Source organism: Channa argus, chromosome 5, assembly GCF_033026475.1.
Source record: "Channa argus isolate prfri chromosome 5, Channa argus male v1.0, whole genome shotgun sequence".
In the NCBI taxonomy this organism is placed as follows: Eukaryota; Metazoa; Chordata; class Actinopteri; order Anabantiformes; family Channidae; genus Channa; species Channa argus.
The window spans coordinates 23,789,168-23,816,995 of record NC_090201.1 but is presented as its reverse complement, the minus strand read 5'-3'; the positions used below and the strand labels follow the sequence as shown (position 1 = coordinate 23,816,995).

Genomic DNA, 27,828 nt, shown 5'->3' with positions numbered 1-27,828 from the left:
ACACCTCTTTTAACACTTTAGTTACATGTCATTGCTGCAAACACTTGAAAATCAATTCGCTCAAGCAGCAGTTGAGAAGACAGCACTTGTCCATTTCTCTTGTGAACATGCGATCTACAGTAAATTCTTCGTGCTTTCAAGGTTAGTACTGCAAAATATTAAGAAAGTCAAGGAACTGTTTGTCTTCCCATCTTGAGGTGATTATGAGATGCCTTCTTTAAAAAGTCAGAAAAAGATTTACCTATAAATGAAGTAATAGTTCTGTATTTTTCTCTTTTCTATCGCTCTACAGCAGTGATCCACATTGTATATAAGCTATAGCCAAGCCCAATTAAGATTGCAATTACTTTCATCTAACAGCAGTCCTTAGACAAACAAAGTCATAGCCGGCATAAGGCCTATGCAGAGAATAATAACGAGCATATCATAGAAATGCAATGCACACCGTCAACACAGTGGGCAATATCCATTAAACTTTGAGCCATGTTAACTGAAATATAAAGTTTACAACAGCAGAAGCAATATTGCTAATGCTTTATTGTTCGCTGTTTCCCAGGTAAAAGCCTGTAAAAAAAATCAACCTTAACAAGCCATATATACTTTTTACATCCACTATTAGTTATGCAGAGGAGAGCAGTGAATTGGCACTTTGAGAGAGATACAGAAAGCCAAACGCTGACTCGGGGAAAGAGCAACAATAAAAATGCACGGCATAAGAATATTCAAAGACATGTTAAACGATAACATCTGGTTTTACATTTTATGCAATTGTTTTGGGAAATGTTTTAAACTACTTAAGCTACCAGTGATTACAGTTAAACTGTACAGCAGCCTGTGCTGTGTCCTCGATGTGCCGCAGTAATTACAGCCATATGGGGAAACTACGGCAGCGCATCATCACACAGCAGCAAGGTGGCTAACGCTAAGGCTTCTATGGAGACACAGTGACTTTCTTTCAATGTGAAGCCTGCACATAAAGGTGGAAGAGAGAGCAGCCACAATATCTGACATCCATATCAGTCTTCAGCTGTATTCTATTGCCCCAAACCCATTAAAAAAACCCATAGAATTTGGGATGAGGGAACTGGAAGTGTAAAAATGATCATTGATTTCCAGGTTTCAGGATTCATTCCTAAGTCACTCTGTTGTTGTTACTGCATTAAAGTTGTTTGTGCAATAATTAATAAAAACTAGTGCTAATAACTATTTCTAAAGGCTACATTGGAGTTGAGTTATATGTTATAATAAGCAAACAATTGCTTGAGAATCCCTTAAAAAACATGTTTTAAAAACTACCAATAAGGTGTGTTAAGTGATGATGGAACAGCTTAGTGTAGACCTGTCAAAATAAAATAAAATACGATGTGACTATGTTATCAGAAATAAGACAAAACCCAATATTTTTCCTATGTTACTATTTTTGATTGAGAAGTAGGCTGTGCAAATGTGCAAATAATGATATACCACATTCCACAATGTAGATGACTGATCTAACAATTAGATTCAATCTGCCAAATGAAAGAGAGGTCGCAGAAGTGAAATTTATCAAACATAAACTGCACTGATTGTAAATGCAGCTCTTATATTCTTGGCTGACAAACTAGCCGGCGGACTTAAAGGTCTACTACTCCAATGCAGACACATTTCCACGGCTTTTTACACTGACAAATTGCTGTCAAGAGATTTTGGGCATCACATTTGGGCACTGGACATCTGCATGACTCCCCTCAGCAACAGAGTGGCCATTATATCTGCCAGCTGCGGGAGTGTAGTTGCATTTCAATGTGAGCCATCTCCATTTTAAGTATCTCTAAGTCCATTTCCTGTGAGTTGCTTAGCAATTCATCAGCTGACAGAAACAGGGCAAAGGAAATGTAAAAAGCTCTAAGAGCTATGTCCTTGCAGCTGTATGGTAAAAATACAACAATAAAAATATAAATACTACAGAATAATTACTATGTGTTTAGGCATTAATCACTAAACAACATTAGCTGTGACACCAGGACCTAAATAGTCCATATCACTGCAGAACTGAATGTTGTCCTTTATGTCTTTTGATTTAATATACTTTAATTTAATATGCCATGTAGCCTCTGTGAAAAAGACTTGAGAGATTTTTTCGGGCATTGCAGCACCAGTGATGTCACAGAGAAATGCATATATGGTAATATATGAATCTCTTTCACCATTGAAGTATTCTATACCATAAACTGTTCGTGTTTTTCTCTTTCTTGACTCAAAGAACTGTTCCCTTGCTTGTGGCTCATGATCGGCATCACTGGAGATGCTGCAGACTCCTCTTCCATCAATGAACGTCTCCAGCATGGAGTGGCATTATTAGATTGCCTGTACTTCCAACAGTCTTTTTTTCTGATAAGTCCACGTGTGTGCTTGTGAATAAGTGTGTAAGCGTATCAATGTTTTACATTTGTATCGTGAAGATGTTATCTTCTTGAAAACACACAATTACCATCCATGACAACACTTACTTTCTGAGGAATTTCACGCTACCTTCATCTCCACAGCTCCGATTTGCAATAACCAAGGTCTAATTGCATTTACCTGTTGGAGCAAATCCCATTTGGGAAAAGCAGCACACATTTTGAATTAACTAATTAACTAAAGACGTTAAGTCATAAAAATCTGCGTGTGGAAAGGAAAGTTGATGTTCAGATATACAGTTAAATAGGACAGTTTTTGTGGTATCGCCTTTTTACCCCGTGTCAGTGTGTTGGTGCTGGAGTTGCAGCCACAAGCAAACAGAACAGACAAAAGTGGGTCCTATGTAAATATACAAGGATAGAGGCTAATGGTTGATATTGTGAAAGGTCACAGACTTCATTTGCAGACACAACACATGAAGGTTCTCCAATGGACAGGATGTGTTTAGTGAGATAGTCTCCAAATCATCGTAATCGTTAGTTACCCTCCCAGCGGCTCCTCGTCATTGAATATATATAATTATAATAATAATTATAAAATGAAAACAATTAAGATAAATATAAGCCACACACAGAGTAAAAAAAAAAATATTTTAAACTGTAATGTTTGAGCTTTGAGTAATGTGTCTAAAATATTGCATCAAAAATAAATGAAATATATCACTTGAAACAAATGCACATAAATAAATGTGTTTGTTTGAGATTTTTCCAGAGACAGTGGCTCCTTATTTCTTCACACTATAGGAAGTGACATCACATGTTGACAGCATGGTTCAGGCACGCCTCCCTAGAAATAAGGAGAGAGGAGAGGGCATGAGATAAACCGTGGTAGATTCAGAGGCAGACATTGGACTGTCATGGCTGTGTGCAGCTCAGCACTGCGATCTGCATCCACGAGGCTCCTGCCTGGACGTTTGGATTCTCTCTCCACAGCCACGCAGCCTTGATACGGTGCTGGACAGTGTAACACTGAGCTGCGCTGTGTCTTCTCAGCATGTTGCAGAGCACTGGGAAATAGAGAGTGAATAATAAGGGGGGACAACCTTACCACACTTGAGCGATGTTCCGTGAGCTTCTCTCTCTCTCGTTTCAGACAGTCAGCCTTTTCTGCACAGAGACCTGGGACTAATGGAGGGATGCAACCATGTTGCTCTTTGCTTGTCATGCTTGAATCACAGCTTCATATACTATCCTTTTGTGTCCGAGACATTATTGTCTTCGTCTGTCACTGCCGCCAGATCAACTGTGGGGTAGCGTGGCGGACAGAGCCCCCTCCTCAACCCCCCTTTCCCTTGTCTGTGCCCCCGGATTTTCATCACTCCCTGCTCGCTCGTGTCTATTTACCTCTCTTAAGCTGCCCTCCCCTCTCTGTTAAGCTCTGTCTTTCTTGCTCTCCTGCTCCCTACTGCTTACTATCTGCCTGTCTTTGCGCCTACAAAGCGGGCGGGCAGGTTATTCTATCCAAGCAGGTTGCTACATGATCTCCTGGAAAACAGTTTTTTGCCGCGGCTCTGCTGTCTCACACTTCCTGAGCCCTTCCAGATTTCATCTCTGCAACAGCAGGATGTTCCTTCACGAGGATTGATCCCCATCCACCCCCTTTCACTTTCCCCTTCCCCTCCCTTGTCCTTATCTCCTGCCCTGTGACCCTCACCGTCTTGTTCCCTACCCCCACCCTCTCCTTTTCGCCCTTACCCCGAGCCTCTTTTCCCCTTATTCATTTCACCCCCTTGACCATGTTGCCATGTGTCTGCTGGCTGCAGTCTATCCTCATCTTGCTGTCCTCTGTCTTATGGACCTTGGGGGAAAACTGTCCAGCAACCTGCCTCTGTCCAGATCCTCACACTGTGGACTGCAGCGGCCGTGGGCTGACTCGTCTACCCGATGAGATCCCTTTGGATGTGCGCAGACTTTTGCTGGCTGACAACTGGATACCACGCATTCCCTCAGACTTCCTGGTTCTGTACAGTGACTTGGTCTACCTGGACCTCCGGAACAATTCCCTCTCCCACATAGAACCGGGGACGCTTAGCTCCTCCTCCAGGCTGGTGTTCCTGGACTTGGGCAGCAACAACTTGACTGAAATCCCCAAGGGTACTTTTGGGGAGTCCCGTAGCCTAATCAAACTACGGCTGGGCAACAACCCATATCTGAGCATGGTGAGTGAGGATGCTTTCCTGGGCCTCACCTCTTTGAGGGAACTGGAACTGGAGCGTAATGCCCTGTCTACCCTAAAGGTGGGAGCACTGAGCCAGTTGCCCTCCCTGCGGGTGGTGAGGCTAGAGGGCAACCCCTGGGTGTGTAACTGCAACTTCGCCAACCTGTTCACGTGGCTGATGGAGAACAGTCACAAGCTTCCAAATGGTGAGTAGCGACGCTTGAGAAACGTACGCTTTCCATATGTTTGACCCAAATAGGTGGATCCGAGCGCCCCACACAGCAGTGTTGCCAGAACACTTCCCTGGTCTATTTATGTTTTCCCTGTAGGAGAGGGAACCCCCTCCCTCTCTCCTGCTCTAATTTTGTCTCTTTCTTCCTCCACCCCCATAGCTTATCATGTGTGAGACAGTGTGTGTAATATGATACAATAGTACTCCTATGAAATTGAAAACAACAAGGATGCTCTGTTTATCAGTGTGTCTCATTTTTACATTTTCCAATGAGAAATAACTCACTGCAGTGTTTTATGCTGTTAAGTTTCCAGCCAAGGACTTCTCTTGTGTGGTAGTCAAATCGATACATTTGTTGTGTATATTTATATAATATACATTTATGTAATACTTGCCATTTGGTGGTTGGTGTATTCACAGCGATATTCTCTAGGATATCTTTCCCACAGAAATCAAACCCTTCCTCCTCTTCCTGTGTTTCATTCTGCGTCCACGTGAATATTCAGGCTCTATACTATAGACTCTGTCACAACTGGGATTCAGCCTGGAGGTTTGAGTTAGATAACAAGGCTGAAGTTTTGGTGTGTTTGAGTGTGCAAGGCCGTCTTAGTGTCTGCATGTGTATCACCATGTCCCTTTAGAAGTAATGTACTGTGGGCAAGATCAACTTACTTGGAGTGGATTAGTCTCAGCAGCCAAAGTTGCTTCTCTCTGAAAGGGTTTGCAAGATATGTCCTGGATAAAACACAAAGCATTGCAATTGTTTGAATGCCTGTTGTCGTTCACTTTAAAGTGGACTATACGTTACATAAAAGCCTGTCAGGAGCAATTTATTTCTTTACAAATCACTCGAGGTTAGTTTAGTGCAGAGGGACCCATAAATGTTTTACTCAAGGTCAGTCATATGTTTGGTGTCCTTTCGAAGGACACAGACAGCCATTATCAGCTCCTGAGTGCAAGTCCGCACATAGGAGCCACAAGCCACAATAAGAGGCACAAATAAACAGAGCTGACAGCTCAGCCACACGTGGCGGATGCTGATGCTCATGCTGTTATCGCAATCTTGGGCAGAGTGGAGATTCCCCATATTTCATGCATTTGGTTTAAACTGATAACTTTATGTGTGCTGGCATATGGCCGTGGTTCCAGAGGTTTATTAATGCTGCACATTATGCTGAGGTACAAGGTGTTGTGTAGACAAGTGTACAGATAAGGAGCGGGCATTTATCTTTGTCACTTCCCCCGGGTTGTTCTGGAGTGTGTACTGTAACTACAAACAAGTTTGTTTTCAAAGCAGAGCCTCAATCTTCTTACGTATGATATACATTTAAAAGGGCATCAGGTATGAAAGCTAGAATCCAGGCAAAGCTGCTAACTTGTTTATCCACATATAACTAGTTTTTTTTTTGTCCTTTCGTCTTATCCCGTGAGTTCAGGGTCGCCGCAGCGGATCATTTGTCCGCATGCCGATTTGGCAGTTTTTCCTGACGCAACCCTCCCCAATTTCTACCGAGCTTGGACCGGCACTGCACAGCTGGGGGTTCAGTGTCTTGCCCAGAGACACTTCGACATACAGCCGGGCCCAGGGATCAAACCACTGACCCTGTGGTCCGCAGATGCCTGCCTTATCAGCTGAGCTGTGAAAATCATTGCGTATGGATATACCTGATGTGTCATCTCGTAATAGATTTAATAGAATTTTATAAAAAAATTGTTGTAATTGCAAATGACAAATGAAATCTCGTGTTAACACTACTTGTAATCTGGCTGGCAAACGACGTAATCGAGCTCCCTGTAAAAAGTGCTGACAGCTTTTAAACATTTAGGCCACGGTGTACCACGCTATTGAGACTGCTTTTTTTTCCTGTCACACTTTGTTCCAAAAACAAACAAGTTTCAGCCTGTGAGAAAGCAAACTTGATAAACTGGCAACCCAGCTCAGTCCCCATGGTATGGGGCAGCTAAAACATTAATCACAGGTTCTAAGTGTTGTCAACTGCAAGGCATAATGAATTGCATTAGCAGTGCTGGCCAGGCAGACATCAACGGCAAAGAACAAGCCAAAGGCCTGACCAAGCTGCCGGCACGGCTGCCAGCTGGCTCCGGAGCATAGACCCGTTCAGATAGAGCTAGTAATGCATATCTCACCTTATACGCAGCTCTTCAATTCACATTAGGAAGTGTTTGCTTTATGACCCCGGAGACACACACACACATACTGGTTTCTTTGTCTTGAATAACGAGATGTTCATTTGGTCACTTTTGGTTTTGTAATGCTAATGATGCTGTAAAATCGGATGACAAATAACATTTTAGCAACAGGAATAATTATCTTCCAACTTTGGCTCATCTCTTCTAAGGCATGCAAATTAGTTCTATAACAGATGAGAAAGGACAAAGAGTCGTTCGCTGAACTGAATATATCTTCTAAAAAAAAGTCATTGTCTTCGTCTGTGTATATTTAAAGGAAGAGCTGGGGTTTTTTTTCTACTGCCTGACTTTAACATTAAGTGTGACTAATGATAGTGGAACTTGGAGCATATATTTTGGTGTGAGCCTATGTATATAATCCCAAATTTACTAATGTCGCAGGCAGGCGCATAGTGAGATGGAATTACAAACCCGGCCAGTTCACATATGCAGACTTTGTGCTGCCAGACCTGATTAATGTAATGCCTTAGCTCTTGATCACAGAAAAATGTGACGGCCCTTTCTCTGGAATGCTGTGTTGGAAGTGGTCACGCAGTAACAGATGGACACTCATTAGTAAATGAGGTTGACTTGATAAGCCCTTCAATATGTATCAGCTCGTACAACCATCATCACTGTGGGTGTTTCAACTTAATATCTCATTCATCACAGAGAAAATCAATTACAGAGGGAAAAAAAAAGATTCTTCACACTGTAGATGAGTGTGCACTTTTCCATCCATGTAGGTGATACATCCTCATTTGTGCTTCACCTTATAACAAATTAGTTACGAAGCAAAACACATTGAGGCGTCTTGTAAAACCAAGAGCTCCTCCCACCCTGCACACTCGCTGCAACACTAACCCTATATGTGTGTGTTTAAGCTGACGTAATCGGGGATGGCTTCATACTATCTGGTTGATTTTGAAGCATGGAGTAAACTGTGCACAGAACAGCTCCATCCCAACTCACCCACAACACAACACAGATGGCTGAGCTGCTCACAGGAGAAAAAAGAAGAATGTCGGTTGAAAGTCTAGAAACATCCCAGCAAACAAAAGTAAAATAGATCTTAAATGTTTCCGTGTTAGTTTGCTGATTGGAGCATGTATTTTAGTATTCAGCAGTCCTAATTCTTTAGCCAACTTTAGAAAATGGCACCAGCGGAATAATTTAACCGAATCGAAAAATCCCCACGAAAAACTCGACTATTTTAGAAGGCATCCTGAGATGTCTATGGTTCCCCTCTGTGGCAGCCTGCATAATGTAGTAGCTGCAGAGCCAATGCTGTAAACCCAATTCCCATTCCATTTTTCACATCCTGATTTCCCCTGTGATTTGAGTTCAAAAAGCAGCACTTTTCTGTTTGCATCCCTTTGATTACTGCAGGTCAGCATATTAAGTGTGGAGGTGGAAGATGTTTAAAATTCTGGACTTTTTAGGTTAGAAATCACGGACTTGTCTCTGATTAGCAGCGCGCGATTCCGTTTTTCGTAGCTCAACTACATTTTCCGATTGATCCAGACTCTTTGCAGAAAGACGGTTTTTCTTCCGAGCTGAAAAGCATCGAGACAGATGCATTTGACTTTTTCCGCATTTTGTTTTCGGTGCCACTATAAGTATTTCAGCCATCAATCAAGTTCATAAATGTTGTAATGGAGGAATGAGTGTAAACATGATCCACTGCTGTCTCCAGTGCTCTTGGGTTAAGGATGAACAAAGGCCATGTATAATTCAGAGTGACACAGTTCTATGGCACATTGGCCAGGGTAACTGGAGCCAGAGCTGCCCACAGGGCAGGGAAGGCAACCTCCTATGTGAGACTGGGACTGAGGCCCATCGTGGCATTGCTGTCAACACTAGTCACGACCTGAACAGCTTCACTACAAACTAGCACTTCATGTGATATGGTCAAAGACTGAATTTTCCTTCACAGACTATCAAGTTGCTCCCTGTTAATTTTCACAGGCAGCTCTGAAAATATGATGCCACTGAGCAGCGTTAAGTGGCACACACATGATGCCACGGCGCTCCACACAGCGTTCCTTGCTGCTTGAGTCCTCATGGGAACGTGATGAGAAAATATCTATTCCATTACCACAGGATGACGGCTTCTTTTATCTTGGCTTAATTGAATGTTTATTTAAAGTTGGGATGTGAGCGAGAGAGAGAGAGAGAGAGAGAGAGACAGAGGGAGTGCTGACTGGGGAGAGCAGTGTGTGAAAAGGTGGACAGAATTACAAGGTGCGATAGCATCAGCTGCTGCATGTACAGAGCTAGAAAGGGATAATCTGCCAGTGTCAGAAATAAAAGGTGAGAAGCCAAAGGCTTTAATTCATCGGCCGTGTGCAGCACCGTACATCATGCATACTTTCCTTTGTGCCCGTGTGGTGTTGAGTGTGAAACATAAACTGCTGAAACCACCACATCTGCCTGTTTCATCACAATGAGTTGTTACAGTGGAACAACTGCCAGGAATCTAACAGTGCTTAGTTTCTGCTGTACACGTCCTTGTGTTTGGGGGAAAAAGGCAAAATGTGTGTGCATTTGTGCTTTTGAGACACTTTGAATATGGCCATAGTACAGTGATGAGTCTCCACGCTGAAGGAATCCCCTGCTGAATGACTCACTTTTGCTCCACTGTCACATGAATGCTTGTCATTAAGTGCATTCATTTCACACATTTGCCACTTTGCTCCTTTCCAACTCCCACTCTTGCCCCCTGTTCGTAGCTCTCACCATTTTTCTGTCCAATACGTATTTTTTCCCATTCTGTCTGTTATGGCAACTGAACAGTTCCTCGGTCTATTTAAAAATATCTGCTTGGCTCTTCATACACCTGAGTGTTGGGCTTCAGGCACATTTAATAAACTAGGGAAGGGACCATTTTGTGAGTTATTATCACAACTGCTTTATGGAGGTGGAGTGTTTGGACGCCAGTGGTTTGGGAGCAAATGAAGACTTTAGCATGAATGCCAAGTCCGGCAGGAGTCTGCAGATGTAAGATTGTGGGGATTTTGCCTTTGCTATTGGTGCAGACATCAATCTGGACGGTCGGTGTGGGGTTGAGGGAGGGAGGGGAAACAAGCTTCAGATATCAGTCTGTCACAGCTAGGTAGATCAATCACGGCCGAGACAGCAGATAGCCTATCCCCTTGGCTGGCTGTAATCCTAAATGTAATCCATCAACTGTCCGTGCCAGGAATGTAACATAGCTGTGCCGAGTGACACACCTGACAGTGTAAAGCACAATTATTGTAAGGCCGCCTGCTCCAGCTGCGTTACATGTTTTTTGTTGGTTTGTTTTCTCCATCTCCAAAGTTACAGGTACTAATGTTACACAAATATTCCAAATTAACTATGCGCTCATAAGGCCACTAAAGTTTAGGGAAACTGTGCTGCTAGTGATTGGAATTGAGTAAAAATAAAGCATATACACTACACATTGTATTAATAACTATCTAAATTAGAAATCCTGCCTGCACTTTAATGACTAAACAACTAATCTAACACTTGATTCGTTCTGTATTTAGGCATAAACCAAAGACAGTTATTGCATGATTTACTATAACGCTATCATATAAAAAGTAGAAAGGAAATATTTAACATATTATTCTCTTATTCCAACAATACCATTAACAAAGTACTTAATTATGGGAAAATTATATTTTGGGTTTTCTGCTCTTTGATAAACCCACGGAAAAGCGTAACAAGACTCACTTTTCACATTTTGGTATAGACCTGCAAAAAGTCCAGCATCAATGTGCTGCTTCAAGACTTACATTTGGAAACGCTAGTGGCAATGCAGTACTGGATCTGGGGACATTAAATATAGTTTTGCTGGTGGCTTTCTGTGCTTATCGTAGAGCACCTGTTGAACATCATGGGATGCGAGCTCATAATTACTCTCGACTAAATTGCAGCAACAATATCTGCCAAATTCACTCACAGAGCTCCGAGTCTGCTATCTGTAGTACAGGACCAAATCAGGCAAATATCGAAGCCCCCGAGCTGTTTCTGCCGTGATCCTTGAGGTACGAACAGTATGCACTGGCTAACATACTAACAAAAACCGAGTCTCTTGTGACTTGCACATTAACGAATCAGAAGGCTTTGCAGTTCCTGACTTTAAAGGCCCGTTTGGCCTTTTTCAGGCTGCAGCTCAGCATGCAGTGTTGTAATATTTTAATTCATATGGCTTTAGGTAACATCATAAAGCTGCTTAGCAGGGTGAAAGCTATAGTTCCTGTCAGTGTTAGACTTTAGACTGGCACCATCCGACTATTTCTTGGAATCAGTGCGTATCAGTGAAAACTCATTTTTTATTCCATTCCGCCAAACTGTGCTTGATAAAAGCAGGTGGGAAATATGTGTTTAGTGTAGTGTAGTTTTCTGTAGCTTGATAGTTTGAATTTGTGTTTAAAATAAAATTGCTGCTCTCAATAGGATAAATTCAGAGGTACATTTACAGCTGGAATGAGCTGGATGAAGGACAAACAGTCAAGTGTCTGGAGAGCTAATCTGTGGATGGTTCCTATGTACTGGAGGTTCCAGTGGAATGGTGAATAAAGTAAAACATTTATTTGGATTGAGATCAGGAATACAATAGTCTGTGAACTTACCTTTGTCGCTGGCCTTGCAGTAAAGTGGAAATAATGCCTAAATTGGTTTCTTTTTGTTATCATACATTAGCAATTAGTGAATTGAGAAGGACATTTGGAAAAGTATTAGCCTAAATCCCAGAGATGTCACATGACTTATGACTTAAGTATTTCGTTTGACGTAATCAGCTCACTGCCACACGCAACAAATTTCTGCAGAAGTGGAAGCACTTTCATGTCAGACTCAGCTTTCTACATCCCTAATCTGAGCCCACATCCACTATAAATCTGGACATCCTCTTAGTGCAAGCTGTGCACATTTTGTCACAGACAGGCACGTAATTCTGAGAAACTATTATTATAGTGTTTGTTCCAGAAGATTCCACTTTTGGCCAAATACCACAGCTGTTCAGTAATTCCCCCTTTTGTCAGGCGGTGCATAAGTCTGTGCGCCCTAATGTGCAATTTTAGTTCTTGAGTACAACTGTTTAGCTTCATTCTCTCTCTTTGCACATCCTGTATATCCTGTTGTACACATTATGCATATTTTTATTAAAGTAATCAACAAAATACAATTACCAACTATGTTTGAATATACATTTCAAGATTTGTTTTGTCTGACAGGTTCTAGACTAAATTAAAATCAAAATGGCGTAAAAACAAAAATAAATCCATGTTAGAATTTTTAAAAAAAAAGAAAACAAGTTGTCTTAGTCCATCACTGACCTGTTCACATACTCTGCTTTGATCATTAGAAATGTGATAATGCCGTAATTCCTACGGGGCCCATGTGTTTGCCTGGATAATTTCACTCTCAGATGTTATTAATCAAGCATCTAGGACAGACAAGACCAGACAGAACTGTCTCAAAGGCAAAAGCTAAGTCTCTGAGGTGATGGGTTACTTTGCCATGCAATAAGTGCACTATGAATATAAATATGATCCATTTATCTTGGGCACAGACAGACAGACAGAACAGGCTCTCCAAATATAATAGATTTTCGTACTTTCGATCGTATTTAAAGGCTTTGTCTTTTAGGTTGTGCAGCAATGACACTGAAGGTGAATTTAGTGTTTTTAATTAAACAGCTGTTAAACATTTCATTGTACGTTCAGTGCATAAAGTCTTTTTGAATGGTGTACGCTGGTGCATTTCTCTACTGCTAATATTTCATTGTTGAGCTGTCAGCCACTTATTTGAGATGATTTATTTTGTAGAAAATCAAGCTGGAAAGCCATCACCAGGCTGCCATATGCCGTACAGCAACCGCTCTAATAAATCATTGCTAATTTCACAGTACTGTATCATCATGAGGGACAGAATACTCCATTCATATACAGTCCAAATAATGCCATTCACAAGAATGGCAGGAGTAGTGAGAGAAGTTGGAAATGTTTCAGTAAGGAAATCTCCTCTACAAGCCCTGCTGAGTCAAACTGTAATTTGGAAACGGAACAAACTCTTTAAAGTGTGAGCCATGTGGTTAGTTACACAATCCAATTATTCGAAAATTAGATTTTAAGACAAAAGCAAGCCCAGTGACATTTACAGCACAGATTTATCGCGGAGGAAACTTACCATTTCTAAATGTGTTGTACTTGTTTGCAAAGGCCTACCAGGTTGACATTTCCTCTTCACATCTGTCGGTGTGAAGGTGTGTTTATCTGTACACCTTTGTGTCGATTCACCCCCGAAGTACAGTGGACAAACCAGTGTGTTCTTCTCTGGCTCCACCAGGATTATTGATATTGGCTCATAATCACTTTGGAGCGTCTTCCTTTGTACTGGGGCTGCTTCTAACTAAAATGATCTGATTCTGAGGCTACTTGACTTTTCTGTGGAGCTTGTCCAGGAACCATTTGGATGCTCTGGTTGTCCTAAACCCAGTTATGGCCCGTGTGTGTGTGTTTTAAGAGCAAACAACAAGTAGAGAAAAGAGGATGAAAACACTGGCTAAGTGCATTACACAAGTGCAATCTATGCCCAACGCAATTATCAAGTGACCACAGCTCGCTAAGTCATTCTGCAACGTAAGAGCATTATTCTTCCCTTTTTGCTTTGTTTTACAGAAAATCCAAAGAAAAGGTCAAAGCCAACAATAAACTGACCCTGCTAACAAGTATTGCTGTTATTGTCCAAGAACAATTTAAACACGTGAGTGAGCCACAGTGTTACACTAGACAATAAGTTCCTCTCATTACAACGAAAGTATGACTGCATTTGATTTTGAGATAATCACTCAAACTCCATGCTGCTGCCAGCCAGAGCACTAAAAATAGGCCTCCCCATAATATCCTGTTCAAATCAGTTACAGTTACTACAGCGCCCAGCTGCTTAAGGGAAGTACTTAGGGATTTTTAACAAATGAAACTATACATTATTGATTATCCTGTACATGACTATTCAGAATTTATCTGGAAATTAAAGCTCAAAGCTACATTATGCAACCTAAATTAAACTAGCATGAGACTTAAAATCCATCCACTCTGCTCTGCCCAGCCCTGCAGCTAGTCATCATTATGAAATAAAAAAAAAAAATTGAGTGCTTCAGAACTTTATAATAAAGCGGAAATATTTAGAATTGTCTTTAATGTACTTGGTTGGTAACTGATATGTGCACCTTGTCATACGATCTAAAAGTAGCTGTTTATTACTTTATTCCTGTGAGCTTGAAAGCTTGTATTTTTTTATCCTGCAACACCACTTACTGTTGTCCATCCATCCATTCATTATCTTAACCGCTTAATCTGTTCAGGGTCATCGGGGGCTTGAGCCTATCCCAGCTGTCATCTGGTGGGAGGCAGGGTCCACCCTGGAATGGTAGCCAGTCAATCTCAGACCCGAAGCGCTGACCACTCCACCACCATGCTGTTGTGGTATTGGATACTATTATAGCACATGTTATTATGGTTGGATATAAGCACTATGCAATAAGGCACTGGAAGGAATAAAGTAAATGAAAGTCGACCTAAAGCCACATGATTTGAATCATTTTATTGTCCACAAGAGATGCAAGTCAACACTATAGGCAAAGTCTTGAAAATTTCAGATGCTTTTACAAATAAAACACAAATCAACCAAGGAATGTATTTAATACAAACTTAAAACTGAATTCCTATGATATCTGATATACCAGTGCTTTATTCATTGACTGTTATACGAAATGTGAGAATCTGTATCTTGTATTAAGGGATTAGCATTACTAAGTTTTATCAAGCTCCTAAAGAGTTCAGTTACAAACCTAATTAATACTGTAGAGAGTTAGTTGGAGCAGCATGGAACACAATTCCACGCTATCGCTAATTTCCATTATATCTATTTCCATTGGCACATAACGCAATTTCAAATTCAAGTTCAAATTCATTTTTCTCAATTATTTGTCGATCTGTAGCAAAGCTTTGAATCTAATCTGGAACATGTCAGTCTGTATTCACATCCAACAACTGACACATTTAATTTTCAGACTGAATAATAGCAAAAAGTGCAGATTTAACTCCTACCAAAGGTGGATTGATGACTGACGTTAATTGTATCCAGCTATGAAAGACGTTATAAATTTGCTATCATAGCGAAGTGTTCAGTGACTTTCTGCTGACTGTTGAGCAGAGATCCAGTATTGATGCACTGCCAAGTGTGTGAATTTGCATGTGCAGTATCTGTAGAAAGTAGCCACCCACGTTGCAGGGCTTCATCTCGAACACACGTGTACATTTGTAGTCGTCAGAGAAGATTCACTGAAAAACATTTACCCCCATCGATGTCGACTGCCATTAAATGGTGTCTGAACAAAAAAACTGGAGCGTTGCACTCACTGATTTATCAAGCTTTCATTTTAAAATGAGTTTGGTCAAGGTGCCCCTGTCCCAGATGAAGCTCTTTACTAATATATCTGTAAAAGTTTAAAATATAATCAGCCATCACAATGAGTAATGTATAATTAGAGATTTTCCTTTTGTAGCTGGCAACTGAATAGATTTTTCCAATTATCCATCATCTTAACCAGGCGTGCTGGAGACCATCCATACACAGACAGACGACAATTCACGCTTAAGGGCAACACACCAAGCTGACCATCGCCGTTGGCCTTGTCTTTGCAGTCTGTGACTTTTCGGTCGATTCGGCATGTGGAATTGGTGTTGGTTGGCGTTGGTCTGTCGGTGAGACAAGCCAGTCAGTTTGGCTGTTCAGCTTAGCGCATCGGTGCATTAGAAGAGAACACTGTATTAACAAAGCCAGTGCAATTTGTAAGGTATTGCCAGACACATCATCTATTAGAAGTAGTCGCAAACCATCTGTGGTGAGCCAGAGAGGTGTGAAAATGGCAATTGCTGCTTTGCTTATAGTTGGTACAGCGCAGAATGTGCATGCTGCACATGGGCAAACATGCAATTTTACACAAAAAACTATTATTATTCTTCCATTCTTTAAACCATGTACAAATATGCAAAATAATTTGTCTTGTCAGAGGCCCAGAGAAAGGCCCAGAGCAGTCAGAAATCAAGTAAAAAAAAAAAAACCTACATGAGTAATTTTAAATGTTCTGTACAGTAGACAATAGATTGTCTAACACTGTGGATTCCACACTCTGCTTAACAGTTTCTTAATATTTTGATATTCCTGCACTGAACCTACATTCATGATGTGGGTGGGTGTGTTGTATACACAGTGCAGCTTCAACTTATAAGTGAAGACTTCTGATTGACCTTACAGTTATTAAATCAGCTCCCACTCTTTGGGAAAACAACTGCATTGCGCTGTTAAAATCCGATTTTCTTTACAACAGTTAAAATGAGAAGGCTTTGCACAAACAGGACCCACCAACGTGGTCACTTCAGGCATCATGTCAAGTGTGGGTTTTATGGTCCTGGGCCAGAGTTCTACTCAAAAATAAGCAGTTTGTGGTCGTGCAACCTTGTCCGACCCTCTGAAAATCATATACATATTGATATTTCAATTGTCGTGCTTGACTGTATTAAATATATTGGTAAACAGTGTACAAATGCATCGATCCGCCACTGTGTGATAGTAATGTGCTGGCCGTTCGGTGCATGTCCACACTGGACGACACAGTCGCCCCTACTCCCTTACAATAATGCTGTGGCTAACAGATTAAAAAAGAAAACTAGTGGCAGAAGATTTAAGTCCACGTACATTTTTCACCGGTGCACAGCTGGACAATCGCAGTGTGAAGTGGATGTGAATGTTGAATTGTTAGTTCAGAAAGTTACAGAAATGGTGCGACACATCCTCCTCTAAGCTGACAGAGTGTACGTATGGTGTGGACATTGCTCTCTATTTAGACGTGTGTACTGTCTGCTTGTTCCTCTATGTGATTAGATTTCTGGCTTACTGGCTGCCATGTACATTTTTTTCCCCAGACCATAAATATGGCATTATTCACTGCAGCCTGGGCTAAACATGTCAGGTCTAAAATCTAATCTTATTTCCTGTTTCTGTGCAGGAGTGGAAGGCATGGAGTGCTCCCTCCCCATGGACGGCAGGCGTGTGTCCCTGACCCAGCTCTCAAAGGACAGCTTCCGTGAGTGCCAGGCCACCCTGACGCTAACAGACCTGCTCATCATCATTTTCTCTGGCATCTCCGTGTCTGTGGTGGCCATCATGACGAGCTTCTTCCTGGCTTCAACTGTTCATTGCTTCCAGCGTTGGAGTAAAGGCACCAAGGGGGATGAGGAGGAGAGTGAGGAGTGACACAAGATCTACTTTTAAGGGCTCGTGTGGTCCTGGCACTTCAAACAATGAGCGGACGCCACAGACAGTATGTGCTACATGTGACAAGTTTCATGCTGCTTCCTCCCGGGTGAAAATGCAGGACTGTTTAATGGTAGGATCTTGCCCTCGGACAGTTGCAGCTGTTTCACATGGACATCTGAAATGTGGCAACAAGCGACATTCCCAAGAAATGATTGAAATCAGTAGTGGTTCATATTTTTGGGTGTGAGAGCAGGTGGTTATGTTGTAATGGCACTGGCTCTTGGCTGAGTGATTTAGGTCCACACAAACACAGTACAGTAAGACAAACCCCTTTATCGTGAATGAGAACTAGTAAAAAACAAAAAAAAAAAAAAAAAAAAAAACAAACACAGATGTTGCTGCAATGCTGTAACGTTAGTTTTAGACAAGCAAATAACTTCAATAAAATCTAACCACATCGATGTCCAACTGTGGAGTCTTAAATCCTGTAACGTGACATCAAAGTTAGCAGGGTGCTTTAGATGCTGTTCAATGTCTGTGTAGAGCAGAATGCTTGATCTTGATACCATTGAAAGGATGTCATGCAGATCAGCGACCTCAGTGTTTAGCCGCCTAAAACACGATATGCTGGCATATCCTGACATTTACAGTGTTTTTTGGTCACCCCGCTCGCTAACATTTCTAAATGTCTCCCAAGAACCTGAGAGGGCAAATACTTGTACTGTTGTTCCTTCATTAAAATTAGACAGAGGTGTTAGAGGAATTACAAGGATTGAGATAATGCTGAGATATGAAATAGGCGATGTACCATAGGCCGGTTGACTTGGGCCTATGCATTCTTTAAACAGTATATTCATTATGTAATCAAAAATGTATGTGCAAAAGAAAACAACGTACAAACGTAAATGAGGAGGATATAGTGTAAGTTCCTCAGATTGATAACTGTGTAGAAAGAAATGCATAAAACATCTACAATATAATGGTGACAGTTAACGGCAAATGCGGTATAAAAATAGAGTATCCAGTATGTAGAACCATTGTGTCATAATAGCTCACTGTAAATCGTAAACCTGATTTTAGAAAAGCCCTAATTAAACCATATGGGTTTGTCTTCATCTGCCAAAGATTCAGTTTTAGTGACGGCGTTATTTAGAAAGGGAGAGTCCCTGAATGGAAGGCAGCACTAATGAGCCAAATCAAACTGTATAAGCAAACATTCAGTCCAACAGTTATTGTCTTCAGAGCTTTACATTTTCTTCTCCTCTATCAGTGACTGAACCAGCCTCCCTGCTTGGCTTCATACGCTCTTTAACCTTGATTTTAACAGCAAGGTCGCCTCAGAACAAAGACTTTTTTTCTTTTTTTTTTTTTACTTAAAAGACATTGATGAGCTAGAGGTTAGTATGTCGAATGGATACACCATGGATTCACAGTCAGCTCTTTGTCTTTTACTCCAGATCGGCCAATATCTCGTAATAAATCTGATAATTTGATTCCCTGGAAAATCACATATCAAAACTCTCACTGGTGTCAGCATTTGCATTTCACAAGAGAGGTAGTATAGATTATTCTAAATGAAATGAAGTAGCTGCCTGAATTTTGGGTGTTTTTATCCTCAGCATTTAATGATAAGGATTTGCAATTCATAAAGCTCAACTCTCTGTATTTTTTCGTCCCTAGCAAAGTTATGTTACATTGCTTCTCACATTCTCGTAAGGCATAAATTATTCAGTGAAACTGAGATATGAAGTGGAAGAAATGTCAGGCCTCTAAGTGCAAACAAGCAGAATGTAGAAAAAAAGAAGCCGTGAGCATAGAGTCATTGTTTCTCCGTGGCCAACGGAAATAAAAGGGAAATCCAAATGTCCCTGTAGAACAAGCCCTAACCCTAAATGTGCAGAGGTCTGAAGCACATTTTGAAGAAATGACACAAAACAAAAATGTGGCCTTACATATTTTTGTTTTCCAGTAGTTTTAGCATCAGTGAAAGCACAAAGTTTTCACAGGAAACCAATGACACTCTCTTTTAAAGGATGTGTCACATGACTTGGTGGTATTGGCATTGATATACTATGTTTTCCTTAACGTGCGCTGTCACGTGCTGCAGGTGCCACATCCTTTAAATAGTGTTAAGTAGACTTTGAACCTCACTGGATGTTAATATTCAGCCATTTTGCACCTCTCTAAACCCCCTCCCCGAAAAGCAGTTGACCAATCATACAAGCCTGTCAAGCTTAGGATCTGTCCACATGTTAAAGGGACATGCAGGGGGTGGGCTCCAAGGAAACCAATATCTCAACAATTTGGACATTGGTTTCTATTTTGTAGCCTCTGAAAAACCTAAAACATGTAAAATGGATTCCACTTTGTCTTCATCTATAAAGTAAGCTGAAAGGATTAGCACCTACTTCCAAAGGCAATGGGCACTTTATTAGATTACTTCCTAATTTTATAAGTTTACAGAATATATTGCAAAAAACACTTTTCAGCGTTACAATATTCACAGCCCTGCTCTTTATTTCTTACCCAAGTAGCCGTAAGCAAAATAACTATACATTTAATACTGTTATAATATTATATTGTTCTTTATCTTGCAATCATTTCCTCTCATAACAGTGTCGATGCAATATTAAACGTCAGTCACATATAATTTTAGCAGGAATATGTTGCGAAACCCCTCCCGTGATCTAGACTGTGATCTAGATGCAGTGCAGAGAAAGCTGCTTATAAACATTTCTGAGTGAGGGGTGCCCTTCTAGAGACTCTGATCTGCTTGATTTGTAGGTTTTGGAGCATTCTCGTTTTTGAGGCAGAGCGTTTTGGAGTGTAAGCAGAGCAGGGAGAGTGAGGACTGGGTGAAGCCCTTAAGCCCTCAGGTGACGTGGGTTGATTTGGATTCTAGCATCAGCTTAAGTTGCACATTGTAGCTTGAAGTGTATTATTTGAAAACGTGAAATGTGTTTTTTTTTTGTTTTGTTTTTTTGTAGTTCAGCCCATCAAGTTCATATTTAAATAATTCTCATTTTACAACATGTACACTAGAAACAAAGTTGGCTGGAGATGGATTTGCATTACTACCAGCCACAATTGATGCAGCCTTCTAGTGGGAGTCTTTGTTTCAGGCATTAAACTCCAGAGCATGGCTATAATGGTTTTTTTTATTGAGAATATTATTGTGAGTGGTAACTCTGCCACTGTAAAGTGAAGCTGTGCAGTGTGAGAATGGAAAGCTTGGCAGGCATAGCAACAAACACTAAGGGAGGCAGAGCTTAGTGAAGAGTGAATTCTAATGTTAGATTAAGTACAGTCCTAGAGGGAAATACCACTGAATTTCATATTTAAGCTCGGCCATTCCTGCTTGTAATGGCAGTTTGGGAAAAAAAAAAAAAAACAGTACACACATCACGCAGCAAGGCTCGTAGAAATGACAGCTTGTCAGTAATAGTGACCTACATGTACACCTGTTATCGCTCATGGCCGGAGTGAAGCTGCAGAGAATGAGTGCATGGACTTTCCCAGGGAAATGTATCAGACTATTTAGGATGGTTCCGATTAAAAGCTAATTCTCATCTTCAAGTAAATAAAATCAACAAACTAAAAAGACGGCTCGATGACACAGTATTGAGTTAAATACTCTGCATTTCTCAACCTTTCATTGGTGAGAAACTGCTAAGAACTGCTTCCTTAGCTGATACCTGAAGTTGCAGGTATCAGCTAAGAAGTTGATACTTGAAGTTGCAACTTGAGTCAAGCATCAGAAAGAGAGTTTTTTATACATATCATTATCATTTCCAACTACTGTGTAGTTACTGTATATTAATTATTATCTTAGCTGTTAGCTTGAAGCATATGTTCGCATGACAGTTTCCTTTCTCTTGCTCTCTTCTTCTTCTCTCTTTGTTACTCTGTTTAAGTAACGCATATCAGCACATTAGAGCATGCACTGCTGAGTTACTTCAGATTCATGTCTATTTTTCTATTAAACCTTCCAGAATGAAGCATTTATTTACTTTTGCACGTCCACAGAGTCATTTTCGGGCAGTGCACACCCCCCTCCCCCGGGAAAGCAAAAACACTGGTGGCTCCTTTCCAATAGTTTGTCTTGACATTGCTTCAAATACCAAAATCCGTGTTATGTTTTGTCAGATAAATGTCAGAATGGCTCAAATCTAAATCAAGCGACAGAGGTGAGTGGGACTTGTTGCTGCAACTCAATGCATTTCCAAATGTCAAACAGACAATGTCCAATGTGTAGCTGTATATTGATGTTTAGTAAAAAAATAAAAACTTTTTTTTCTGTCTTTTGGTCTGCATACAAGACTTTGTATATCAGAGTGTAAATACAAATAAAGAAACAGGGATATCACGTGCAGCTTTTAGTAAAGGTATAAGCAGGAATTTACATCACACTACGGCGCAGCAGCTTTCGACTATTGTCCAATGGGTCGTGCACCCAGAACATCTCACATCCAATCGTCATCCGAGTCAGAAATAATTTAATAACCCTGCTGTTTACGCTGTCATTTTACACCTGCTCTGCCTGATGTCAGTGCTTTCAGCTTCACACACCAGCTTGATGTCTATCAGAACCAGTTTGAGCCGATTTGCTATTTCAGCGATCACCTGCAGGTGGCGTTTCTCCTATTCCCAGCAAAAGCGGCGTTTCTCAAATTCAAGAAAAGAAAAAAAAGTAATCCAGTACCACTCATGGAACTGTCACAGCCAGAGTTTCAAGAAGTCAGGATTCACTAAAGAAGACAACACGCCAATTCCAGCCAAGGGACCTTCAACTGCGCGTATGCATTTGATCTATTTACTGCCCCTCATCGACACGTGCAGTTTTATGCATTTTCATATTTTCTGCCTCATAGCACAAATTGCTTCGTGCCCCATTTGCAGTGCTAACATCATTTCTTTCTGTTTAATTTATGCATCAAATAAAGGTGCATTCACTTTGGAAATTATACTATCCTGCTTTAATGCAAATTAAACTTTGTTTACTTTGGGGGAATTTTGCTCCCAGCTGCTACTTTTAGGGCTTCATCTATATTCATCCTAATCTCTATTAAATGTTTATTTTAATTTTTTTTATCAATAGTAATTATGTGCTTCCTAATTGAAATAAAGCGACACCTGCCACCCACCTCTTCTCGTCATCACACTAACGCTCTTCCTCTCCACCCCTTGCCTATTATTTTACCGGGTCCTGTGCGCCAGAACATCCCTCATCCAATCATCATTCTTGCTAGAGAATATTCACATTTGTTGTTTGTTCATGGTGTCACTGCTGTCTATGCCCCATCCCAGCTTCACTCCTCCATCACCAGTTTCCAGGCCCCGAAAAGGCTCCAGGGAGATTTTGCTCCTGGCTGCTGTTTTTAGGCTTTTATCCCATTTCATATTAACTGATTGGGTCAATGCCAAAATCTCTAAAAATTCAATTCAATTTGTGTATTAATGGTATTTGTGTATTCTCTGATTGAATTATTTCAAACCTTGTGAACCTGCTCTTTGTTATTATTTTCTTTTTAATCTAGCACTGCCTTGCATGCAGAGAATGTTTCGACAGTGGCAACATGTGACTCTCAGCAAAGCGATAGCTACTGCTAAGTGTTAATAATAACTGTGAATCTTTTCCTCTCATTTCCCACAGTTGGCAGATTTTGTCGTGTCACAGCAGCAAATGAGTGAGGCTCATCTGTAAACACTGCACAGTGTGTTATTTCACACGGCAGTGCAATCACACTGCTGGTATGCAAATGCCTGCACTATTTTTGGAAAAGGTGTTAGAGAATTTAGACTTCGGGAATAAAAACAAATCAAATACCATTTGCTTGCATAACAAGTATCCAGCCTGCTAGTGGACGATCTCTTTCATTCAAAGCCGTGAGAATTTGGACAATCTGTGCACTGAATGATGAAATGATAACCAAGGAGCATACAAATTAATTGCAGATACAATTCAATTCATTCTCAGCAAGAGACTGTTTGTCTCCACTTTTACTTTTTTTATTTTATTTTGTGCAGTTTTTAAGTGTGTATCTTCCGCCGTGTATTTGCATGGAGGAATTACTTCGATGGTTGACAGAGGTTTTGTTTTGTTTTTTCATCCCTCATGCTGATGATTCATTTCTCTGCATGTATCTTTATATACAGCACAATTGGAAAAAAAAACAAATAAGACCTGGTCTACCATGATAGCGTGATTTTCCGAAGAAATATGAAGTCAAAGAATCACAGGATTAGGAACTCTCATCCTCAGGCAACGTAATGTTGGCTCGAATTACAGCAGAGGCATGGTTCACACCAGAGAGCACTGACCAAAGAACCATTTACGGTGATGTCTGCGACTGCAAATGGGAAGGACAACATGCGCGGTGAGCAGTGTGTTATAAAGACTTTTTCATACTATGTTTGTGCACAACTGCAAAGTGGCCTGTGACGGTGGTGGTCGTGATGAGGATTCTCCTGCAACCATTTACCTCATTTGGTTGTCATGGATACGCAGCCAGAGGCCTGAGCTCTTGGACGCCGAGGCGGGAACATGGAGAGGGAGAGATGCTGGGAAGCATGGCCTTTAGTGTGGCTGCCTTGCCGCTCTTTCTATGCACACATCAACTAACTGGACCTGGCATTTGATAAAATAAAAGAAAAAAACAAACAATTTTCACAGCAGTGTCACCATGTGAACCAGTAAAATAGGTGAATTGTGTTTTGGAAAAGGATTATTTATTTATTTGTTTGTTCACCAAGTGTCTCTCATTACTGTCTGATCCTGTCCTACAAAGACAGGAAGCAAGCAGGACAGAGAGGAAAGTAAGCTAACCCTTAGAGAGGAAGCTTTGAATGAATAATGGCCTGGTGGCTTATAGTGGGATTATGGTTTTGATGGGGGGGCCGGGGGGGAGGCCCTGGCCAGCAGAGGGGTCATGTTACAAAGTTCAAATGGAGCTACACCTGATGCAACTCAGACAAACACAAGTGTCAACGAAGGTCCGAGAAAGGAACTTAGTGGGAATATGTTGAGACATTTTTCAAAAACACTGACCTGTGACTCCTCCCTGGCTTTCACAGCATTAGCAATTGTTTGTTGGCTAATTTTAAAGGTGGCACTCCAGACACTTAATATTGCACCATTTGGGGGACTCAGATGAGGCAGATAAAAAAAAAAAAAAAGACTGGATATTTATTATTGATGAGTGACTTGAGCACTCCCTGGTGGTAGTATGATATTAGTAAGTAAGTAACATTTTGCTGCCATTGTGTGATCCTTTCCTTCATATGCCACTGAGAAACAAAAATGTGCATTTTTCACTGCCTTCAGGGTCACGATTTTTGGCAGAAGCATCGAAATATCATTCAAAGCAGAGAGGGTGAAAGTTGAATCGGGGACAACGTAGCTGAGGGCGGCCATGAGCGTCAATGCATGCTGCTGGCAAACTGCTCATCCAATGTGTCCAAACACAGGCTGGCAGCCTGGCGGAGTCAATTACCGTCAAATTCTTTATATACAGGAAAACTCATATACATTTGAAGATGGATGTTGAAACAGGCATAATGAAATAAAATACGTCTGGTTCATCAACAGCAGAGTTCCTTCATGCTCTATGTTCAGGTCAGGCTTGAGTTATTGTGTGTCAGGACTTCCTGTCTGATTATTTATTTATAATGATTTATGTGGAATAAAAGGCATCGGTTTCCAGTTACGGCCCTGTAGTCAGCAGAGATAGATGTTAGACGCCACAATCGATACAGAAATTGATGTCAGCTGAGCTCTATAAAACATACCTAGATGCTGTAGTGTACGTGGCTAAACTATTGCTGCGTACGTTGAGAGGGAAATGACTTTAGGCAAACTCAGAGAACCACATCACCCATCACTGATGTTTGTCCATATTTAGAAACTAATCAAGCATTAATCAAGCAATGTTTAAAGCCTCATAAGGGCTCCGTAAGAAGCTCTGGATTTCTGCTTAAGTGGCTAAATAACAACAGAAAACAAAATAAACAGAGCTCCCGGTGGAGAGACGTGGTGTGATGAGCTGGACAAATTAATCCAGCACAGCCAAACACCTAGAAGATTAATGAGGGAAGTGCAAGTGGCAGAAGAGGATGGTTGGGAGCATTGCTCATGCTGACTCGCTCGAGGCCTAATGGGGTCAATTCAATGTGAGGTCACAACATTCATCAAGTCTGCTAAGACGTTGATAACAGATCCGGACGTGACCCACAGTTAAATCACGGCATCGGGGAGAAGTGGAGGAAGCCGTGAAATTTACCAGTCCTTCACAAACATCTGGATGCATCGGCGCCCACTCATCTGTCGTGTGTGTTACAGTAATTACTGTGCGCTGAAAACCAGAGGCTTGCACTTAGAGTCACACTGTGTAATTCTGGTATCAGCTGTGGACTCTTTCACTACAAAAAAGCTGCGTCAAAAAGATAAACCAGGAGACAGTAATATGTAACTTGTCTCAACTTACACGCTTTTAGACAAATTATAACTCGCACTGGCTGCTCTTTTTGTTCCTGTGTTAACAACTGATGAAACAAGCGCCGACTGAACAATGCTGTACATGAAAGTGTGATTGACTGGAGCAGCTGCAGAGAGCAAACGAGTGAAAAATGTAAGAAACTATATATGAATCAAAGAGAGAGCACCTTATTTTAGTGATATTCTATAAATAAATATAGGCTTTCATGTGGCCTACTTAGAGTTTGAAGATGAATTGAGTTGAGGCAGCAACAAAGTGCTGGAAAGTAAATGGAACAAAAACCTATTGGAGACAGGCCCCTTTGTTCTGTTCGCTGCTTCAGTCAGTGGAACATCCTCACTGTTTACACTTTGCTTTGCTTTCACAAAATCATAAATGTCAAGGCAAAGTCTTAAATCATATACACAGTCTATATATATGTATATAAAACATTTCCATAGTTCGATGACAGGTCTGTCCACTGTGTTAAATCACTCATGGGATGAATTGTTCCTGATGGATAAAATAATAAAGTCTGTCCTCATCCTTCAAACTTTCCTGCTGGACTGGAAGCCTCATGCAGAACATGACTAAAGGTTGGAGAAAAGAAAAACAGGTAGATGTAGTCACCTGGAAAAGGTCAACCTTGTTTGTTCTCCTTCGCTACGTCCTTGTGTCTAAAACACTGCAGGCAGACGGAGGTGGGGTGATGCAGGGGTGGGGGTGGGAGACAAGACGATAACTCCGAGGAATCCATTAGGATGTCCAAATGTTTCTTTAATGTGACTAAGCTCTGGTGATAAAAAGGGGGTGATGATGCAGATGAGTGCCTTCATCAATATCTGGCTCAACAGCATCATATATTCTTGACTTTGTTCAATCAATTGGCAGCATATACATCAACCAAATAAATCACTCGAGTCCAACAGTCCCAGCTAGATTAACTGGCTGCACATTCATCCAGCAGGGGAAATGAAAACATGTTGAATTGAGATACATGGATAATTATACACTTACTTGTCAAAAGTTAATTACAATCAGCTCACAAGAGCCTCTCATCCATCAAAGCAACTGACAAGAGAGCCTCTTCCTCACGTTCTCACAACCATGAAATAATGGCCGGCCATTCACAGTTCCTGGTATTGCTCTGTGGGTGGAGCCAGTTTAGGTTATAAAGTGGCACACGGGTTGTGGGTCTGACGTGGACATCACAGTAGGAGATGGTGAAAAGGTCCAGAACAACTGGCTCAGCACAATCAGTGATGAAAAGCAGCAAAGTACAAGTACTTTGTTACTGTACTTAAGTACATTTGTCACATATTTGTACTTTAATCAAGTAGATTTAATTATGGCTACTTTGACTTTCACTCAAAACCATCTCCTTTTCCATTTATAGAGGTAATTTTTAAATGCGTTGATTTCCGATAATCTAATGATGGTATTACTTCATCAAAATAATAATCAGCCATTTTGGAAAGAAGATTATGTTTCTGTCTTTTAATTCTGTTTGTGTAACTTTCATCAATCTTGACTTCAGAAATTACACACATGCTTAAGATTGTTACAATTCACTGAAGTGTTTCACTTATTAAAAGTGGCACAATGCTGGGCTGTAGATTGGTTTAACCTTCACCACATGCCTGATTACGACACTGATATATTAAGTCCATAAAGCCTGATGGGCTGTTAAATCCTCGCTGCACTCGGTGTCTGTGACAGACACGGTATACAGAGAGGATAAACAGGAGGAGTACGAGGAGGGGGCAGGCAAGGGATCCAGATGTGGAGGTCTGCCCATCTCCAAGAGGGCTGGAGCAGAGCAGATGGTACTGTCAGCTATCACAGGCAGGGCTGAGATTAGTTGATGTAGAGAGGGGCCATAGGACTGATGAGGGGCACAGAGGGAAGACCACATCTGTTTGGATTATCCAAGCAGGGAGGAAGCCAGGAGGACCGCAGGGGAGACCACACATCTCCCACAGAAGGCAGACAAGAATAACAAAGCATATAATCATTTAC

General features: G+C 41.1%; 1 protein-coding gene and 1 long non-coding RNA gene across 3 annotated transcripts; one reads left to right on the top strand and one right to left on the bottom strand.

Moving 5' to 3' along the window:
• Positions 1-746: 746 nt before the first annotated feature.
• On the bottom strand, positions 747-3,630 carry LOC137127944 (uncharacterized). The gene is made up of 2 exons (XR_010914485.1): positions 3,490-3,630; positions 747-3,228 (listed from the first exon to the last, which is right to left on the bottom strand). It is a non-coding gene; the product is annotated as an uncharacterized lncRNA (long non-coding RNA).
• On the top strand, positions 3,275-21,636 carry lrrc38b (leucine rich repeat containing 38b). Of its 2 annotated transcripts, XM_067505518.1 has the most exons (3): positions 3,275-3,625; positions 4,168-4,805; positions 17,085-21,636. In XM_067505518.1, the coding sequence occupies exons 1-3, from the start codon at positions 3,570-3,572 to the stop codon at positions 17,330-17,332; spliced, it is 942 nt and encodes a 313-aa protein (XP_067361619.1). In that variant the 5' UTR covers positions 3,275-3,569; the 3' UTR covers positions 17,333-21,636. The 2 variants fall into 2 exon arrangements, with proteins under 2 accessions (XP_067361619.1, XP_067361618.1); XM_067505517.1 differs by lacking the exon at positions 3,275-3,625 and having other exon boundaries at positions 3,691-4,805.
• Positions 21,637-27,828: the final 6,192 nt, after the last annotated feature.

Excerpts from the sequence above, each read along its gene's own strand:
- lrrc38b (XM_067505518.1), top strand. The coding sequence starts at position 3,570 with ATGGAGGGATGCAACCATGTTGCTCTTTGCTTGTCATGCTTGAATCAC. Across the intron at positions 3,626-4,167 it reads TGCTTGAATCACAGCTTCAT|CCCCTTGACCATGTTGCCAT; the intron begins ATACTATCCTTT and ends TATTCATTTCAC. Across the intron at positions 4,806-17,084 it reads CAGTCACAAGCTTCCAAATG|GAGTGGAAGGCATGGAGTGC; the intron begins GTGAGTAGCGAC and ends GTTTCTGTGCAG.